Source organism: Urocitellus parryii, chromosome 1 (genome assembly GCF_045843805.1).
Source record: "Urocitellus parryii isolate mUroPar1 chromosome 1, mUroPar1.hap1, whole genome shotgun sequence".
In the NCBI taxonomy this organism is placed as follows: Eukaryota; Metazoa; Chordata; class Mammalia; order Rodentia; family Sciuridae; genus Urocitellus; species Urocitellus parryii.
In genome coordinates, this window is record NC_135531.1 from 102840654 (window position 1) to 102862352 (window position 21699).

Here is a 21699-nt window from a genome sequence, read left to right on the forward strand (position 1 = left end):
TAAGATTCAAAACCTGAATCCAACGTTTCACTCATTCATTTTTGTATTCTTTCACTCAACAAATCTCCATGCATGTCTGCCATGTGTCAGACACAGGGCTGGACTTGGAATACAGAGATGAGTGGCCCTGACAAGGTCCTGGGTCTTGTGGAGCTTCCAGTATAGGTAGTTCATGGGCATTATTTCAAAGACAGAAAGACAAAACTCAGTCACAAAAATCATAACATAAACTAAGATAAGTGCTCAGAAAGAAAAGCACAAGGCTCTAAGAGCACGGGCAAAAGGGAAAACATAATCTAAAGACATGAGGAAAAAGAAAGACAAGCGGACCTTATGTAACTGGAAAAAGAGGAAAGAATCCACAGGACTTGGAAGAGGGTCAGAATATCAGTCTACATAATCCCTTGGCATTTTAAATAACTCAAAATGCAAATCCTCCAAGCCATCTCTCGGTTTGGCTATGCTTTCCTCCACCCACCAGCATCCCAAAGCTGCCTGCTCTAGGACGGACAAGTCAGTTTTGTTCTGTTTATGAACTGGCTGTTTGGTCACCAGGATCACCATGCAGCTGTTAGCTCAGGCTGGTCTGAGGCAGCTCCCTGGGGAGGAAAGCAGATGCAGCTCGCACCACTGCTCGTCTAGGACAATGGTCAAAAAACTCAGGGACATTCCTAGGAGTATCTCCATAGGCCAATGTCCAGTATATCCCCAGAGGGACGAACACCAGAAGTTCTCAACTTCTAAGAGAGTTTAAGAGCAAAACAAGTCTCCTTCACACGTAATATCCAGGCCCTACAAGAAGAATAAAGTAGTTGAGAGTCAAGTTCATCACATTTAAATATATATAAATATACACCCTACATCTACCTATATTTAAATATATACTCTACATATGAAAGGCCAAAATGAAAGACAGGAGAGGTCACCTATTTCAAAATCCTTTTCATAGATGATGGTAAATTTTGCAATCCCAAATACAAATCAAATAGGAGGCTAAGGGAACAGATAGCCAAGCATTGATAAATATTCTGAGTGAAAAACTGTTTCTACCACTATCTATGCATGAGAATTAAAGCCTCCCCTCATGAATGTGGACCTCTCCCAGTCTATTTGCTGCATATGACATATTTGGAGGAGGAGGATGTTCCTAACAGTTTTTTCCATCCAAAGCGGTTATTCTCTGTGTCTTTGATCTCCTTTTTTTGCTTCTACCATTCAAGCTATAAGACCCTAGAGGCTGCGCTGGCTGCCCGCCCCTTGCTCAGGGGTCTATACACCTCTCCTGTTGACTCCAAGGTTTCTTGCAAGTTCCCTTCACTCATTCACTCCCCACTAGGAATCTTCAAAATCTAGTTTATAAAGTTTCTGCCCTATCTCCACTTGGTCATTATAGCCTTTCTTTTCCTCTTTCCATTTTCCATTTGAATATTATCAATTTTTGACCCACTAGAATCAATTGAATTGATTCCATTCCAATATTGCAAGTTGCAGATACAAGTTTTAATCTAGCTTCTATTCATGATCACATTAAGGAGAGCATCTCTCCCACGAACATCTTCCTGTCATAGACATACAATAAAACATAATGGTTTCAGCAGCAGAAATTTAGGTTCGAATCTCATCCCAAACACTTACTAATGCAGATTTAGTCAAAATACTTCCATTGTATAAATCCCAATGGAAATAAAAGTATCTACCTCAAAGTGTTGCTGGATTACAGGAGAGAATTCTCACAAAGGTATTGCATAAGACCTAATGCATTCAATGTCAACCAGTATTTTTATTCTGAAACATACTAGTCTCCTGTGTCAAAATGTTGTCCATCAAATGAGATTAAGAAAAAACAGAAGCCAGAACCCTCCTGTACTTTTTTAGAGACCAACCTCCAGGTCAGCACTTTTCAAATAGCGTGTTAGTGAAAGAAATCTGTTTAATAAGACATAGTTCATATTTTTTAACTGTAATAGTATTTTTGAATGGAAAGCAATTGTCCAACAAATATATATGTTTATGCATTGTATGTGCTGGAATACAATGTAAAGCATCTTTCTTACTGTAGGTAACAGTTTGAAAACTGTCTTTGTAGGCTGACCCAGAGTTATTAAATACATTCTTTGGTAATGATATGTATGTACTATTTAAGAAAGACATTACTGCCCCCTGCTGGAGCTCTTGATTTCTCATAGAGAGGGATACTCCATTTGCCTGCTTTCTCAATCATTACTCATGTGACTTCAGTTATCCTCCCCACACCTATCCTGTCTGAAACTCACCTGAGAAGGACTCATTCCTTGATCAACCTTGATGCCCTGGACAATGAATCAGAAGCAGCCCCAAAAGAGGGAGCTGGAGATCTTACCTTTAAATAATTTCAAAAGCAAAGCCTCCCTCCCTCCCATTTGCATACTAGCCTCTCCTGAGAAACTAAGCTGAGCCACACCATGTGGAGTCTCAGCTACACATGTTATTCTTGGTCCCACCTCTGACCCGGCAGATGGGCAGAGTCCACACCCTTGAAGCTGCCACCACCTGCCTCTGGTTCCCTGGAGAGAAGACACCCATTGGAAGAATGTGAACCAACTGCAAGTTCTCAGAACTCAGATTTCCAACAGAGTGGACTCTGTCCACTAAGCCTTCTGAGTTCTAAAATATTGATTAATGTGAGGAGAACAGGTAGGTACATACTGGGAAAGACATGCCCTCCCACCCAAGAGGTAATATGGCCAAGGTAAAGGTCCAAGAGCAAAGATCACCCCCAACATCCATGTCTGCACAGGAAGGAGCAAAGGCAGATATGCTAAGACTACTTAATTCTGCTTCCTTGTGACACTACCACAAATTGAGTGCTCACGCCAAGCCATCCACACACATTGTCTCAATTAAAACTCTAAGCAGAGGAATAATTGAGGCTTAAAGAGATAAAGAAACTTGCTCAGGTCCCTCAGGGAGGTCTGCTTCAGACCCACGTGTTTCTGAATGCAGGACCAGACTCCCAGCCAAGGCTGGGGGCTGGAGGCTGGCTACAAGTTCTCCACATCAAGGTTTTCTCCAGAAAGAAACAGAATGTGAAACTGAATGGCAAAGTAGAAGATAAAGCCTAAAATTAAAAAGTTAAGTTTAAAGCTTAACTTCAAAACAAACAGACTGATGGGTGGAGTCGAAATGTGCATTTTTTAGAACACAAAAATTAACTTTGAAAAACAGCCTCATTATGTTGAGTCCTGGATTAAGTTTCAATCTTCCATGAACAAAGGATTGTCCCCAAAGATAGATTTGCTTTGGCCATTTCCTTCTATATAAAATAAAAAATTAAAAATAAAAAAAAAATCTTTTTCAGACCATCTAGTGTTTACCTTCTACATCAGGCACTGTATGTACTTGGAACTTTTACGTGTTCTATCTGACATAAGCTTGACAATGCTTGGTTCAATGAGAAACAGAATCTTACCCAGGGATGCCTGACTCCAAAATATGTTCCCTTGCTGCCACCTGGTGAGTACAGGACCCATTTCCTTGACTTTCTTCCTCTTTGGCGCTTGCCCACACAACTTAATAAGAGCAACTATCAAAATGAAGAAGGCCCAACCTTCAAGGTCATGAAAGGACTGAGGAAAGAATGAGAAAATGTTACCGGTCTGAGCTGGCTAGGGAAACATGGTGACTAATGCAATGCGATACCCTAGGCTGGATCCTGGGTGAGAAAAGGGCATTAGTAGGGACAAGGGTGAGACTCAAATAAGGGCTGAAGTGCCTATGGCAACATCCAGGTCCTAATAGGCCTCCCATCTCCCCTTCTGCTGTCCTTAATCCCTTCTCAGGCTGCTTCCAGAATCATCTTTCTAAAGCACAGGTCCCATGTGTGTCTCTCTCAGGGCTTTATAACTCTTCTGTGGTTCTCCCTCACCTTCATGGTGAAGTCCAAACTCCTGTGCCTATCTCCATCCCCTTCTCCAATCTCTTCTTCACCTCCTATCCCTGCTCCCCTGCTCCCATCCCTTGAAGACCTCACTGCTGCTCTCAGGAAATATGCTTCTCTCTCACTCTGGACCTTTGCTTGACACATGCCCTGTCTGTCAACACCAACTTGCTAACCACCGTTAGAATTAAATAGGTCTTTCTGTTCTGGACTCAGCTTAGACATCATTTTCTCCAGGATACCCTTGTTCCCATGCCTGGTAAAGTCCCCTCCTCTTAATACCCCATAACTGACTCCCACTGCAATGCTTCTGATCCTGAATCACACTAAATAGTGCAACATTTTCCCCTTTTCTCTCACCCAAATGGACCCAAACTTCCCTGATTTGGGAAGTATGTGCCCATATATGGCTTGGAAGTCACTGACCTTCATTATGAGAAGGTCAGTCCTCTTAGCCACTTTCTTCATTTTTCTGGTACTCAAAAAGAAAGTGACTTGGTGTTCGTCTGTCTTCTTCATTCCCTGCCACTTGTTCATCTAGTTTCCAACAATGCCAGATCAGGCCCAGGCTGGGCACTTGCTGTAACCATAGGACTTAGTTCAAATTTAGTGCATTGTTTTGTTTCCATTACATTTGTTATTATCTATGGTATTCTACTTATGAAAAGCAATACAAGTATGTCTCATGTATGTTCCTTTATAAAATGAACCTATATTAGTAAAAGATGCAAATTAATATTTTTAAAACTTTGGCAAAAAACTCTTAGGGTGGTGAATACAGCAATAAATGCATGCCCACATACACACATGCAAACATGTAGGCATGTACCTGTGAAGGTGGCCCTGAATAACAGAAATCCTGTCATTCATGCAACTACATCCTTGAGTCATGAGACCTAGAATACTGCTGTGTTTGCCACTAACTATCTATGCTACTAGGAGAAAAATCACTTTTCTAATTCTCAGTTTACTTGCTTTGAAAAAGAAGAGAAAAAAATTAAAGTATATTTTCATTCAGTATGAAAATAACATCACAGAAAAGGAATTTGCAGGGGGACTTATTTGAGATCTCAGAAATCTAAGATGCATAGAGGTTAAGTGACTTACCCAAAGTCACCCTGCAATTTAATGAATTGCATCCCCAATTCTGACACTCTTCTCCCTGCATATTCCCTTCTCCAAATAAACTTCTGTCAAATTAGTTACATTGTATTAAAAGAGAACACCTACATATACAATATATATATATATATATATATATATATATATATATATATATAACTCTCTTAAAGGAAAAGCAAATAAGAAAAGGATAAAAGAAGTATTCATTTTCAGATTGTTAACACTATTGGATAGGGAAGTAGTGTACCTGAAAGCCCAGAAAGCACACTACAGGTTTTCCACGATGTTGCAATTCTGTCCTTGTTCTTTATTTAGATTGAATACAAGAAGCCAGGAGGGAAGTGACCCACAGAAATTCAGGGAGGAGGAATAAGATAAAAAAGGTAACAAATTCACCTTTGGCTATGATATAATAAATAGAGACCAAATCCAATGACCACTTCACTTTCTGTGGATCTTGAGAAAAAGAACATCAACACAATTCCAAGGGAAACTGCCCCCATTTTCAAAATGAAAATTTCAAAAACTTTTAAAGCCTAAGCAAGCAATTTACATATAGGATATAGTAATTGCAATTATATAGTATAATGTTTTGCTCATTAAAAAAAATGTCTTACCCTTGTCTTTGGAAGCACACTGAATATTTATATCTGGTTGGAGGCAAATTTACCATATTCACAGATGAATCAAAACACACAGAATTAGAAAAATGTAATCAACACTTTCAATGAAATGTAAGGTAGACAGACATAACACCCTTCACATACGTGTGTGTGCCTGTGTATGTGTTTATATACGCATATGTCTATTTACATGTGTATTTGCAGCAAATGAGAAAGATCTGGCCGAACAGAAGTTCATGTGAGAAGATGGAGAGGCTTTAAGTGATGATAAAGCTCAATGTGAGCCAAGATTAAGATATGCATGCTGGAGGGGAGAAAACCCTCAACACAAACGTAACATGCAGCATTATAGTACATTAATTAAAGTAATATCTCTTCGTATTCTTCACCTGCCGGCCAATGACAAAATTCTGGTGAAGCTCTGGGAACCTCACTTTAGGAGGAATAACATCAAATCTGGTCAAAGGAGAATGATCAGTTGGTGGGAAAGGGAAAGAATCTGTAACCCGAGTCACATTAGGAATGGTTCATAGCAAGGGTTCCAGGACCAAGCAAGCCTTCTTCAAATACAAGATGTGTAACTGTTCTGGAATGCATGTGCCCCTGACCATCTCCCAAGAATGTTGTTGAAAGGACTTTGCATGGGAGATTAGACTGGCTAGCCTCAACCACAGCATTCCTTCCTCCCAGCTCGGAGATTTTATAGCTTGCGGTGGGAGAAAAACGGCATCTATTTTACATGGTAATGGATTAAATAATTTCATTTCCTTCCTAGGAAAAAAATACTTTCTAGAGTACAGCATTTGACAACCAAGTCCCCAAGAGAAAAATGTGCCTATGTGTAGACAACCTTGGTGACCAGAAGACATAACAACAACTCCATGCACCCCTTCCTTCCCAGCCCACCAAATGAGCAACGGGCAATCAGCCCAAAGAGCTAGAAATAAAGGGCAGATGGTCTCATAGTCAAATCTAAACTGATGGGCCTCAGGTGGAGATCCTGATGGCCTGATTTCCTTATATGTGCACACTGCTCAGAGCAAGGGTAGACCACTCACATCAGGATCACTGGAGTTGCTCACCTGACACATATCCCTGGCCTACTGAACCAAAATTGTAATAACTAGTAAATTCATGTTCAACAAGTTCCTCAGATTATTCTTATACACACCTGAGAACCCCCATCTTAGATGGCTCCTCACATTTTAGTGTGCATTCAAATCACCTGGAGAGCTCACAAGAGCTAGAGCTCTATGTCTTAGTGGGGCCCAAGAATTGGCATTTCAAACAATCTCACAAGTGAGGCTGATGCTGATGGTTTTTGGAAAAACTTTGAGTTCACTGCCTTAGAGAATTCCAGATTCCACTAAAGAACTCAGTTAGTAGCCAGGGACGGTGGCATATGCCTGTAATCCCAGCAACTCTGGAGACTGAGGCAATCAAGTTTGAGGCCAACCTCAGCAACTTAGCAGGGTCCTGTCTCAAAGATAAAATGGATTGAGATATAGCTCAGGGGTATGAGCTATGTTCAATCACCAGTACCCTCCCTGCCAAAAAACCTCAGACAGGATGTTAGGTAGCTCCTAAAATGATGCCCAATGATGTCCCACATCCTGGTGTCCATGCCATTGGTAACCATTCCCCTTTGTGTGGGCTGGTTGTAGTTACTCACTTGTAACTAATAGAATAGGCAAAACTAAAGGGATGTCGCTTCTGCAATTTGGTCATAAAAAGACAGTGACTTGGTTCTCTCGCTCACTCTCATTCCAGTTTTTCTCCCTTGCTTACTCTGAGGAAACAAACTGCCATGTTGTAAACCTCTGAACGGAGAGGCCCTCTGGGCAGGTGACTGTGGGCAGCATCTGGCCAACCTCTGGCCATCCACCAGTGAGGAACAGGCTCCAGCCAACAACTACACAGTGTACTTGGGAGCAGACACCTTGACTGCAACCTGTGAACCACCCTGAGCCACCCTCAACCACTTTTAAGTCACACTTGGATTCTGCCCCATAGAAACTGGGAGATGATAAATGTTGTTTCAATCCATGCGGTGTTTTAAAGATAATTGACAAGAGCTGTTTTGAAATCAGTATGGCACCTTGGTCTTTAGCCCATCCTTCAACCTATTTCATTTGTGCCCACCATAAAGGTGACAAAAATGTGTGTGTAAATATAAATAGTCAATATGTAATGATGTACACTATTTACATATAGTTTATGGCAAGATTTTCTTAATGCTCAGTTTTCAAGAATTGGCTTTTGAAAAGTCTGTGGGGGTCTCTGGGACATTATGTGGGAGCATGGCCTCCGGGCTGGATGGAGTTGGTGAATTCCAGTCAGATCTCACCTGCTGTGTGCTTGACCTGGCCATTCTGAGGTAAGATTCTGTGATCTTAGTGGGTTCACTCCCACAAGCCTGAAGAGTGGCACCTCCTTTGGTTTTGAAGAAAGAAAGGAAACTGTGGGTTCCTCCACTGGCAAGTGGCGGGATCTGTCCCTGAGAAAACGGGTGAAGAGCACATCCTCCAATCTGTCTGCCTTTTCACCAGCGTGGTGCCTGATTTCCTCACGAGGGAAGGAAGGAAGGTTCCCAGGGGGCAAGGTTTCTCATTTTCTCCAGAATCACATGTCAAGAGTGTCCATTTCAGAGGTCGTGTGGTAGTGCCACAGTCACCTGGAGAAGGCTCCAGAGCAAAGCCCTGAGCCAGGACTTCCCACAGCAGCTCCATCATCAGCGCCTTGTGTGGCCTGGAATGATTCCCTCTCCCTCTGGGCTCCACTCTTCTCATTGTAAAATGAGGAGGCTGGGCCAGGGGGTGACTCAGACCCTCCTGATTAGGACCTAAGAGCCTACGGCAAGGAAGCAGCAGTTGTCCACACCAACTGCTCAGAGATGAGACAGCTTTCCTCAGAGGGCCAGACCCCTGCCACTCAGCCACCACGCCCTCTCTGAGCAGCACCCCAGAGGACTGTCCTGCCACAGGGGGCTCTGGCAGATGTTGTCCAGCCTGCTCCTAATGGTTTCCTGCAGCTCTTCGTCACCCAGCAGGACGGCTGCTGCCAAGGCCAACAGGAAGTACTCAATGGCATCATGGGTATCCTAAGCCCATAGTATGGGGGCAAAAAAGAAACAGCATTAGCAAACACTTCCATGACAGACTGGGAGGCAGTGCTGGAACACTAGCTGCTCTTCTGCTCACATCCCTTTCCGTGTCCTGGTTCCTCAGGACAGCTCCTCCCCAACGCCACTGTGGTCCCATGGACACTGCTCATCACAGTCCTCCTCCTCTGCAGGCAGAGGTGGCATCTGACCCAGGCTCGGCCAGTCATGACACATCATTGCCCTGGATGCAGTGCTTCAAGGGCCTGTCCATGGCCCAACCTGACCTATACCATTCCCCAGGAGTCTTCTGTTTGAACCAACAGGGAAAATGGTCATTCATCCTTTTGGACTCGGGCTTGAGCCTCCTAGTAGCTAGAGGGAAAGGAAGCCAAGAAACACAGAGAAAGGAAACATACAGAGCCAAGGCCTACAGAGGGAGATAAGGCAATCCATGACGATGCTGGAGTCTACCAGGACCCAGAACTGCTGAAACTAAATCTATGCCTCAGTTCTCCAGATATTTACTAATGAATCACACAACCTGCTTAAGGTTGTTTGAGTTGAGCTCTTCCCTTTGCAATCCCTTGGTTGGTTCAATCAGATCGTACACTCTATCCCTGAACCTTCCTACATGACAGAGATGAGAAACTGATGCTTCTTTGGGTGAGACACACAAAGAGATGCCGGGTTCTCAATAACCCTCATCAGTCAATGATAAATTCAGGCCAGAAATGAAGTCTGGTCCATAGAAAGGAACAGCAGGGTGGCCCTGAAGCTCCCATGAGTCGCACATAGGTGAAAATCAGAATTGAGAGATAAAGGATTGCACTGGGGAGGACAGGGACCTCTAGTAAGGGAAAGCTGAACTTGGGGACATAGTTCTAGGGTCAGAGTTGTAACACAGAATTGCAGACTTTCAACACAATTCAAGAAGTAGCTGGAAAAATAAGTTCATTCAACTTCAGCCCAGCAAGCAGGATAATAGGGTTAAAGCCTTCTTAGGGCCTAAATACTCTTATAATTCATGGGTCCCATCCTTCATTTTCTCAAATATACTAATATGCACCCACATTTCTCATGAAATAATTTTGTAAACCTTCATAAAAATGAGTGGCAGTTGAGCTATGAGATTTTGTGGACATACAGTTAAGTAGTAATTTTGATTTTTATTTTGGAGCTTTTAGTTTGGGGGGGGGGTTGTTTGGTTTTGTTTTCCTTGCAGGTGGCAGGGCTCACCAATCTTGTAGGCCCTCCAGGGATTCACAGGCACTAGGCTATGTGCCTAGAGTTTCTGATAGATGAAGAAGTCCTAGGAGTTACAGCAGAGCAAGGAGAAAGAGGTGAAATCCTTCTCCTCAGCAAGGTAGAAGCTCTTTTGAGGTCTCCGTGGGGTTTAGCGGAAAGAGCCACTGTGTCCCCTGTGGAACCATTCCCTATAGTGAGCCAGGACTCCTCATCTTGGTCCCTGTGGTCCTCTCAACTCCACCCCCAAATGTTCCTAGCTATCTTTGGGTCAGGGAAGGGCTTGGAAGTCTGGCTCTTACCTTCAGCTGGTAGAAGGTGAGTTGGCCCAGGCGACAATACACCTTAGCATAGTACAGCGCCTCCTTGGGACTCTGCAGCCATGGTGGGCAAAGGGACAGAGTCTTTAGGTAGCAGTCCTCAGCCATCTCATACATGTGTAGTGCGTAGTACACGGTAGCTAGGCGGTGAAAGGCCACCAGCTCCTGCTTCTGATCTCCTAGGAATTGGAAGACTGAGACAGATACCCCGTGGCCAGCACTTCACATCAATTGATCGCGCATTCATTCCGTAAGACTTTCTGAAGCTCTACTAGAGGCCTGGGGCAGAGGAAATAACACAGAGGAGGCTCCTGCCTGCATGAGGTTTATGATCTAGTAAGACACAGGTATTCCTTAAAGAATTCCGCAAACAAATATAAAAATCGAACCTGCAGAGTGCTGTAAAAGAAAACATGGAGGTCTCTGAGGGTAACCAAGTAGAGCGAGTGTGCTGGTCAGGGTTTGGTGGGATGACTCCCTAAAGAAAACACTCTCCTTATTGCAAATGACACTGTCGCTCAGGATTGTGTGGCAGAATTATTTCTAAACCTCTGTAATGGATTTCACTGAGCAGCTAGGAATTCCTTATGATGAATAGCTTTATAACAAATGTCTTCTTCCCATGAAGCCTCTTCAGAGGGCTCACTTGGGCTGCCACCAATAGCAGCCACTCCCTGGCTCCTTGACCAACTCTCAGTCTCACATACACTACAGAGACCCATTCACTTAACAACCCTGGTTTCTAATGGGCCTGTGATTTCTTGTTTCGGGTTTTGGTGAGTTGATTGTCTTAATAACTAACCTCTGTAATACAAAATAGCCCTTTATAGGGAACAAAGGCTTATCATTGTATCTTTGGAATATGTGCCAAGTGGCTGTTGAATGTCCCCTAAAAACATCACTTTGAAGCTTCAAAGGACCAGAAGTCAAAACTAAAAGACAAAGTGCAAAGGAGAGAAAAAATTCTCTGACATGGAAAAATCCAGTCACACAGAAGCACATGTATAAGGCGTGTATACCATCTCTCTTCAGCCCCTGTCTGTGAGGAGTAAAGTGTTCAGACAGAGCTGCCAGGGGGCCCCTAAGTCCTTCCCTGAGATTAACAGATAGTTATTTGGATGAGGTTTCTGTCATATAAAAATATTAGCAAGAAAACAAGAGCAAGAGCTTCTAAGTGCAATTAGACACAATAAAGTCCACTATCATTCACATCAGATGCCCTTGAAAGTGCTCACAAGTGCCTTCAAAAGCCACCACCAAAGACTCCACTTACCCCTACATCTACTCAGGTCCTCTTAATCAGACCTGCTTTTCCTCAAGCACTAACATTCAAGACAAGGTTTCTTTTTTACTCTGCCTTTTCTGTTTCAATGACTTGTTTCAATGATTCTTTCTACTAGCTTTTGCTGCAAATGAAAGCTATTCCAACTATGTTGTGAGTTAGGCTTACATTTCTGTTCCATGGTAAAATATGCTTTTGACATCAACCAATTAAGAATTCAGAGCAAAGTCCTTCGGTAATGAGGGCTTTGTCTATGCATGGGATAAAATACCATTTAATTTATAGCCGGAAATGGTACTGACTGTAATATATGATGTGTGTCGCAGAGGTAACCCTAACCATGAACTCTCATGCCTAGCACTGTGCTACAGCCTTCATGTGGATTACCTCTGGTTATCATAACAACTGCTCAGGTTGGCACTGTTTTTAATCTTGCCTTGCTGATAACAAACTTAAGGCTCATGGAAGCAGATGCTTAATTAAGTTTCCCTGGCATTCAGACCTGGGATTTGAACCCATGAAGTCTGAATCCAGAGCCAATACCTATGCTCTATTATCCATGCCTGACCAGTATTTACCCCTCCCAATTTCATGAACCTGGTCATTGGGACCACCTACCTGTGACTATGCTTAGCCTGGCAGCCAGTGTGGCAAATTCCAAAGCCTTCTCGTAGCCCTGAAGGCTGATCTGCAATTCCGTCAGCTTGTTGAAAATGCGGAGCTCAGTTCTCAGTGCCTTCATCCTCCTTGCTAAAGGAACAGCCCCAACCTGAGGACAGAGGCACAGGGAGCTTAGTCTGTGGCACATACATTCTCAAGAGTCCTGTGCTCTCCTGGCAGGGATTTAAGATGGCCAGCTGTGTTTCCATACCAGGCTCCTCTCAGCTCACTCTCCTGGTCCTTGCTCTTGGTGCTTTACCTGGATCTGAGAGGTTGAAGAACTAGAGGTCATTAGGCCTCCTACAATTGGAGCAACTATGATTAGGAAAGGGAAGTGACTTTTCCCAAGGTCACCTGGGAAGTAATTCACCTCTCAGCTGGGTGTTGTGTTGGTACACAGTGCTCATCTGTGAAGGACACATAAAAGTGTGTGCATAGTGTCAGACAGTGCTCAGTAAATGCTCATTTAGGTTATTTTATGATGATGTAATTGTAGATGGGGCCTCTTCATCTCTCTGAGCCTCAGTTTTCTCATCTACAAAATGCCTATGAAATAAGTGAGCAGATCGATAGTGAGAGGTATGTTTCCTGTTCTGCCCACATCTAGTCCAGTGTTGGCACATCCTAGGTACCTAATAATGTCTGATGAGCAAATAACTGAACAAATGAATGAATATCTGAATAAATAAAATTTTAGGACCAAATAAGATAAGGAGGCTACCAAACATCAGCCATGATGAACAACAAGAATGCATCTGCTTCACGTCTGGGCATTTATCTAGTTAGTATTATTTTTCTTTACATCAACTCTGATTTTCCTGCCTCAGTCTTTGCCATAATATCTGTGAAATCGTGAACTTGATTAACAGGTGTTATACATTTTAGATTTTAAAAGAACATTTTAAGACATGACTAATAATAACATAGTAAAATGTTTAGGGCCAACCCATGCACCTCTTTACATAATCTCCCACTATGCCACCAAGAGCGAGTTGCAAACACTAGGAAACACAGAGGTATTTTTTACAAACTATAAAGTTCCATGCACCCATGAGATCTGATGGCCACGGGGTATTATTCCAGGAAGGATAATTTATTAAGGCTGAGAAGGACACTGAGATTATCAGATCCCTCTGCTGATTTAAGGAAAGGCGAGTATGTGAGCACTGGGCGAGGAAGGGAAGGAAAAGAAATACCAGTAAGAAAGGGTCTTAGGGACCCGGCCGAAGTCCAGTGGTGCCCCCGCGCACATTCGTGGGGGGCCTGGCCGTGCCCCGCACAGCCCCCAACTCACCCGATAATACTCCACCGCGCGGTGCCGGTGACGCGTCCCATTGAAGAACACATCGCCAGCTTCCTCGTAGAGTTTGAGGGCCAGGGAGGGCTCCTCTGACTTCAAAGCTGTCTGGATGGCTGCCTGGGTGGGACAGAGAGAAGGCTTCCAGATCCCCACGGGACTGGCAGGAAGCAGATCCAGACCCCACCTGCTTTGAACCTCTGCTGAAGTTCCCCCCAAGTCAGAAGCTGGACTGCATGCACAGAGGCAGAGAAGAAAGCTCTGGGGGGTCTTGCTCTGACATTTCCCCAACATACATGACAGATTTCCTTTAGTGGTACAAGAAGTGATTTTTAATAATTATTTATTTAAATGTATTTTAGAGGGAAAAAAAAGATTAATAACAGATCAAACTAGTAGTTTCAGATAGCATTCCTTAGGAGAAAGTTAAATATAAAAAATAAGTTGAGTCAAAGAAAAGTGAGTAAATCACAGTACAGAAGACACATGGACAGAGCAAAGCCATGAGTTGAATGAATAAATGACTGAAACCGGAAATCAGGGATCTAATCCAAAAGCTGCACTTTCCGGTCAGAGAGTGAAACGTGGAAAGAATACAGATGCTCTCCAGTTCACCCCAATAGTTAGTGGCAAACAAATGCCCTATCTTCCAGCCCAGTACCCCTCTCCCAGTCCCCAGGATCTCTTGGCATGAACACCACCCTCTCTGGTTCTAACCAATTTGGAGAGACCAGCTGCCTCCTAAAGGGCCCACGTCAGCAGATCCCTACCAACCTGCAGGTACAGCTCCACCAGCTCGTCCTCCTGCATGAGGTAGTGGAGTCGCCCAGCCCCCAGCCAGGCCTCAGCAGCCTTGTCTGTCTCCCCGAGGTCAATGAATATACGCAGGCTCTCCTTGATGCAGGTGAGGGACCTCCTGAGGGACCTAGGAGGCAGAGAGAGACCCGTGAGGTATGGGGTACCAAAGCAGCTCATGATTACTCAGCACACAGGAAAAATGCTGTTCTATGAGGGAACAACCGAAACCCAGACCATCTAGAGAATCAGAGACTGATTTGAATCTCAGTTCCCCTGGCTGTGTGACCTTGAGAAAGTATAAAACCTCTCTATGTCATGTTTTTCCTATCCATAGGCTGGGAATGTAATGCCACCTGCCTGAAAAGGTTATTGTGAGCATTGAATGAGATGATAGAACTAGAATGCCTAGAATAGTACCTATCACATAGTAAGCACTTGATGAGTGTTCAAATATCAGTTTAATCATCATCATTATTACTAATCCATGCTCCCTCTATCTTTAGGCTGTACTATAATAATTTTTTTCACCTGACACTCAGTAGACACAAAATGCGTATTTATGAAATGAATCCACAAGTGAGAGACCGTAGCAGTAACTTCGAGTCGTCAAAAAGGTTTCGACATTTTGGTTAAGAAGGGAGATCAAGTAGGGTGAAATTTTCAAAAAGTTGGTGCCTTAATGATGACTCTTTAATTATCTGGAAATGCTTTAATTATTTAGTACTCTTTAATTACTTGGGAAATCGTATTACATAGAAAACCCTTCCCCTGTGACAGGGATTAACGAGGGAATGAAGCATGGATAATGTGGCATTGGACAGGTTCAGAATTCTACAATGGGAAGGACAACTGGGGATCAACAAGACAGCAGTCCTCAATCCCACAGCAATTAGAGTCACCCATAGAAATGCCATGCCAGCCTGAGCCCTGGGTCTCTGGGAGTGTGGCCCTGGCACCAGCATTTTGTCAAAGCTACAACAAGACTCTATTGTGCACCCAGCGGTGAGATCCAGTCCAACTCCTTTATTTTATAGAAGAAACAGACCCAGAGATGGAAGGTGACTTGCACAAGGTTGCACAGCACATTAGAGGAAGATCCAAAACCAGAGCTCCCTTCTTCTGAGTCCCAGCCCAAGACTCATCCCACACTGCCCATGATTCTCAAAGCATGATTCATGGCCCAGCTGCACTGGCCTTACCTGGGAAGCTTCATGAAACCACAGACGGACAGAGTTGCCTCAGACTGACTGAATCAGAATCATTACAGTTGCAATCCAGAAATCTAAATTCCTAAGACACACCCAGTTTCTGCTCAGGCATACCAAAGTTTGAGAACCACTGCACTAAACCACACATATCCTTCTAGAAATGAGGATCAGCATCAACCACATCTGTGGACACAGAGGAAGTTCTCATTGAGACGGGAAGTTAACCACCTGCTATAGATTTGATGTGGCTTGTCCCACGAAAGTGCAAGTGTTGGAGGCTTGGTCTTTAGTGTGGCCTTTAGGAGGTGGGCTTAGTCCAAGGTCATTGGGTCACTGGGGGGCATTGCTCTCGAAAGGGATGACCTAGCTCACCTGTAGGACCCACGAGAGTGAGGGCTTATCAAAGAGCAAGACCAACCCCTCCTGGCACCCTGGCTTCCTGGCTTGCCATGCTCTCCTGCCATCCTGATGCCATTAGCCGTAAGGCTTTCACCAGAGCTGGGCTGATAATGACCATTCCCTTGAACCTCTAAAATTGTGAGCTAAGTAAACCTCTCTTTTATTTATCACCCAACCTCAGGTATTTTGTTGTAGCGATGGAAAATGGATTCATACACTCCCTCATCACAGACAACTCAGTTGCCAGGTCCCTTCTCCACAATGTCAGAGGCAAGCATGGCCTTGGACAGATGAGACCTCCATTGTTTTCAGCAATGAGGCAGCTGTTGGCCTTCTGAAGAGAGTGCCAAGGATTTGGCCCATATAAGAACTAGAAAGAACCCAAGATTTCCTTGATCCCTTGTCCTTGAAATAAGATGTACTGCCATCCAGGAGGGGCACTGACCTCTCTCAAGTGTTAGAGTGTCAGATTTGTTGCTGAGACTGTTCTGAGAATGGAAAAGCTCCATGCAACATTGAGGTGGCACCGACCCCCCTGGTTGAGCTGTGATAACCACAGGTCTCTTTCACTGTAGGGAGTCCTGTCTATTCTCCCCTGCTGGTACCCCAGGACCTCAAGCAGGATTAAGAGGTTCGGCAGATCTGGCCTCCAGTGCTCTCCCCGCTCTCCCTGGAACAGTTGATGAAGTCAGGACCCATAAATCTAAATCTGATCCCGTTTCCTGCTGTATTTTTGTTTGTTACCACTTGCTGTCCTGGGATGTCCTTGGGCTGAAGTTGTTTTCTCCAGACCCTTAGGGAGCAAGATTCGGATTCTTATGGAGCAGCTAATTCACAGAGCAGGCATTTGTCTCCTTGACTGTGGAAGAAAAGAGATTTTTCTTTCCAAGAAACGTCCCACTGGAGGATGACAAGAATAATGGGGATAGTCACACATCCAGACCACAGGCAGATGGAGGGTTTTCTAAAGACACTGCTTCTTATCAAGAAGTACCTCTGATCCCTGATCTCTGACCAAAAGAAAAAGTGCCTGTGTGGTCTGAACTGGGGAGCTGGTCTCCAGCTTGTTCACTCTTCCCCCTCCTCTCTCCCCACTCCACTACTTTATATCTGCCAGTGGCTGTACTGTGTCACTCACCAGCTGAGCCTCTGGCTTGACCTGAAATGGCTCAGTATCCCAGTTCCTCCAGCCACCACCTGCAGACTCTAGATCTAGTGAACCTTTCCAATCAAAAGAAGCCAAGAACCCAACTCATCATGTGCCCTCTTGGAAATTCTACGTGCATGCCCAGCCACGGTATTTATCCCCCCTCCTTTCCAGATCTGATTCTTCTCTTTTTCTCATTTTTCCTTTCCCCAAGTCTCTGGGAATTCAATCATTTTTCTTTTGCCCTTCCTGAGCATCATCCATGAGCCTGTGGCCAAGTGACCTCAACACACCTGCATGTAATTCCAGGGACCTTCTACCAATCCCTCAGGGTTTCCCAAATCCCTGCCCAGCCTGATGAGTTTGTCTGACCTCTGACCAAAAGCCAGCCTCCACTAATTGCTTCTGTCCTGTGCTGATAATAGGGACTAACAATTTCTGAGGGCTGAATCTTTGCCAGGTGTTGGGACATGCGCTTTTAATAGACATTTTCTCATTCACTCCCCCTAGAAATTTGAAGCCAACAAGATTTTTTTGGCTCATTTTTGCAAATAGAGAAATCTCAATGGGATTTTTTTTTAGCTTACACAAATTTTCATGCTCATTTTTCTGAAGCTTTATTTTGAGCTCTCTGCTCCTTTCTTATCATCATAATAATGGCAGTATTGTTAACTGGCATTTATTGAGCATGTAGCATTCACTAGGTGCTTTGCATGTAAAATCTCATTTAATCATACAACAATCCTAAGAGGTCAGTACTATTGGTACATTCATTTTACCAAGGGAAAAGTAAGGCTCAGAAAGACTTAGGACTTAGTAATAAACCCTATTTAAACAAACATCTAACCCGAATAGTCTGACTCCACACTCAAGCAGTTCTTAGTTTCCAGATATCAGCTGTAGGCAGACATTTTTTTTTTCTTTTGTCACTTCAAAAACCCTGAAGTTGCTAAGAACATAGTGTTTTGAAACCCTAAACAAAGTTTCCTTATCTGCAAAAGTGGGACAGTAGCATGCATAACAGCCCTGAGATCAAACGAGGACACAGCAAAAGCAATCATTTCCTTCCTTAGGATAACAGAAATGCTAGGGATTAGTCATATCAGTTATATTGAAAAAACAAATGTTGAAGCATATTTTTTTCAGTTTCAAAGAAATAAGAAGCATGAGGATAAAAATAAAAGCCAGGAGCAATAGATTCTAGGCTGCTATTGTATTCATGTGAAAAAGGTCAATCATTATTCCTTTAAGTCTCGGTACATGCAAGGCATTCCCTCTTTCTCAAAATAATATTATATACCTCCTTTCTGGAACTTACCACAGTTTATATAATGACTTTGGTGACTTTTTATGCAAGCAGTGACTTTAGGGAATACAACTCCTTGGTCCAGCTTCTAGCCATAGTAAATGCTCAATAAATATTCACTGAATTGAATCAGTAGAGTCATAAAGGTTTCATGGACCCCACTTGGCTCAGATCTAGAGCAAAGTACCAGTCTGAATTGTTATCCAAAGATGGGACCCAGAAAGACCCATCCCAGTGAGAGACTGAAAATTTCATTAATTATATTCTGTAATTGTCACCCAGGCGGCAGAATGGACATAATAATGTACTGGAACAAAAGACAGCAGAGTATACCAAGGCAAAAACCTGAAGACTGAGCCAACATCTGAAGCATCCACTTGCCCTCCCTACCACCTTCCATCTCTAAACACTAGGGAAAAATCTTTGAAAGAGAAGGAATTAAAATCATCACAAAGGCAGCATGGACGAGTAAATACCACCTTAAATTGAAAATTCAGAGGTCTGAGCTAATGCCAGTGAAACCAAGAGGTGAAATCTGTGTGGACCCTCTGCAGCAGGCAAGGGCAGACCTGATGGGAAGTGGCCAGGTTCATGCATGCACTTCCACCAGCCTTCACTATACAACCTGCTGAGCATATCATCTATCTAAGATGAGGATTATTGGCCAAGCAAGCAGAATACACATAAAGTACTAGCACTCTTGGCCGGTGTGATGGTACACACTTGTCAATCCCAGCAGCACAGGAGGCTGAGGCAGGAAGATCAAGAGTTCAAAGCCAGCCTCAGCCATTTAGCAAGGCACTGAGTAACTCAGCAAGACTCGGTCTCTAAATAAAATATTTTAAAAGGGCTGGGAATGTGACTTAGTGGTTAAGCATCACTGGGTTCAATCCCCGGTACCAAAAAAAAAAAAAAAAAAAAAGAATAAGTTCTGTAGACCAGGAGGTGGTCAACTATGGCCCATGAACCAAATACAGCCTTCTACAAGCTTTTATAAGTAAAATTTTATTGAAGCACAGCCTCACGGATTCATTTATGAATTATCTATGGATGTTTTTGTACAGAACTGCAGAGTGGAGAAGTTGTGGAAGAGACCATATGGCCCACAAAGCCTAAACCATTAACAATCTGACCTTTTTTTTAAAAAAAAAAAAAAAAAGTTTGCTGATCCTGCTCTGGCCACAGATTGTTTGGACATCAATCGCTGCCAGTGAGCCCATGCCACCATCAGCTCTCAGTACAAGTCTTTCTACCTCATGTGGTCACCCTGATATATACACATTGCTTAGCAGACAGGGAGAGCTCTGAATGCTTTCTGTTACCATTTTCATCCTGGACGCTCCCTGTGGACCTAGAGGGCCACATCTTGCCTACCCCAACTCAACCTCCTCATTCCTAAGCCACAGGCTCCCAGGCTCCTCTCTACCCATATCCAGTTGATCACCAAAACCATCTGGTAATTCTATGAAATGTTTTTCCAATGGGTCCCTGCATTTCCATGATCACTGCTCTTCTTTCCACCTGAAATGTTATTCTCCCTGTTCTGCAAACTTTGCAAAATCTTACCCATCCTTCAGGGACCTCTTCAAATGCTCTACCTGGATGAATTCTTCCCTGACAAGTTCCCTCACTCCATGCTGGAAGTGCCCCTTGACCCTCGCCTCTGAGCCTGACACTTCTTCCCTGAACACTCCCTGCCTTTGCTTGCTGTGACTCTAAGCTTTGGGAGAATGGAAATCCCTTGATGGGGGTTGAGTTGAAGAAATCTGCCCATCAAGACCCACTTAACAAATTCCTCCTAGAGACCAGTGCCAGGAAAAAATTTGCTCTTAGGACACTTTTGTTTACGTTCTTTGACCAAACAGAGACAACCTCATGTGGCAGTCCCCTCTTCTGCCCCAGTTACCAGGAAATACAGTGAGAAATTACAGTAACTATATCCAGGTGTGTGGAAACACCTGGTTTTTTGTCTGTTAGCTGGTCTTTGTTCTTTCTTTTTTTAGCACACTATAGGAGTAGGATAGGATTTACACATGCTAAGTAAACATAGCAATACAGCATGTTCTCTTTGATGAAGTGGCCGTCTTACAAAGGGACAATGACCTTCTGTCTACTGGAGTTTCCTCTGATACCTAAAGTACTTCCTGAGCTTCCTCTTAATGTCACTCATATTGATGGTAAAGCTGGAGAAGTGCATTTTTATTTCCTCCCAAATAAAATCTCAGATCTTAGAATCTTGGAATATTAGAATTAAAAGATGCTAGTCAGAAGAATGGAGTAAGGACCTCTCCAAAACTCCAGGACTCCAGAAAAGCAATGAAAACACTGGGGGGAAAATTTTTCAAAATAAGCTTTTCCCCCAAACTCTGGAAATTAACAAAAGATATAAAACAATCCAAAAAGTTTTCATCTTAAAAAAAATGTCAATACTCTTGAGTTCTGTTCAGTGAGCTTTGTTCCTTCCTGACTTACCCTAGAGCCCTCCTGCTCACCTGTAAAAACCAAAGCCTCATAATCACTGGAACTGGGAAAGTCAACATCTGTGCAGCCTCTGGAGGGGCCTTCATGAGTTTGGAAACCCCCAGAGTTCCATCTCCAGAGAATTTGTCACTGTTGAACCTTTCTGAATGCTCCTTGAATGTGTCCACTCACAGGGCTTGCTCTCATCTGACCTAACTCACAGTTCACCCAGGAAACAGAAAATACCTTTTTTCCTGGTACGTCTGTCCAAAAAAACAGCAGCAATAATTGAAATTTGTCACTGCCTGAGGTAAGGAAAATACTTGGAGCAAACAAGATGCTGATTTAAAAAAAAAAAAAAAAAAGGAAAAGTGGAAGAACGAGACGTCCACAAGAGACTTTGTAAATCTCCAACATCCTCCTTGGAATCAGGAAGACCACATGCCACATGCATGTGCGGACCTGTGTGCCTGCCCAGGCAACAACTGAAATTGCTATAAATTAAGATACTCATTATAATCCCCAGGGAATACACTAAGAAAATAACTGAAAGAAATATAGTAAAAGAATTGACAAGAAAATTGATATGGTGGAAATACTTAATACTAAAGAAGGAAGGAATGGGGGAATCAAAAAACTAAAAATGCATGAGACATATAAGAAACAACTAGCAAGGGCTGGGGGTAGCTCAGTGGTAGAGAGCACTTGCCTACCATGTGCCTGGCCCTGGGATCCATCCCCAGCACCACAAAGAAAAAAAGAGAGAAAGAAATAATAAAATGGTTATGTAAATACTGTCTTAACCAGTAGCTAATG

The 21699-nt window shown here is 43.4% G+C and overlaps 1 protein-coding gene across 1 annotated transcript in view; it reads right to left on the reverse strand.

Moving 5' to 3' along the window:
• Positions 1–6748: 6748 nt before the first annotated feature.
• The window catches only part of Sh3tc2 (SH3 domain and tetratricopeptide repeats 2), a 53501-nt gene continuing 38550 nt past the window's right edge, over positions 6749–21699 (reverse strand). The window contains exons 13-17 of the mRNA XM_026384393.2: positions 14340–14490; positions 13563–13685; positions 12227–12377; positions 10309–10505; positions 6749–8761 (exon numbers count right to left, since the gene is read on the reverse strand). Of these exons, the coding sequence (XP_026240178.2) occupies positions 8570–8761; positions 10309–10505; positions 12227–12377; positions 13563–13685; positions 14340–14490 (814 nt within the window). The 3' untranslated portion in view covers positions 6749–8569. The remainder of the gene's footprint in view (positions 8762–10308; positions 10506–12226; positions 12378–13562; positions 13686–14339; positions 14491–21699) is intronic.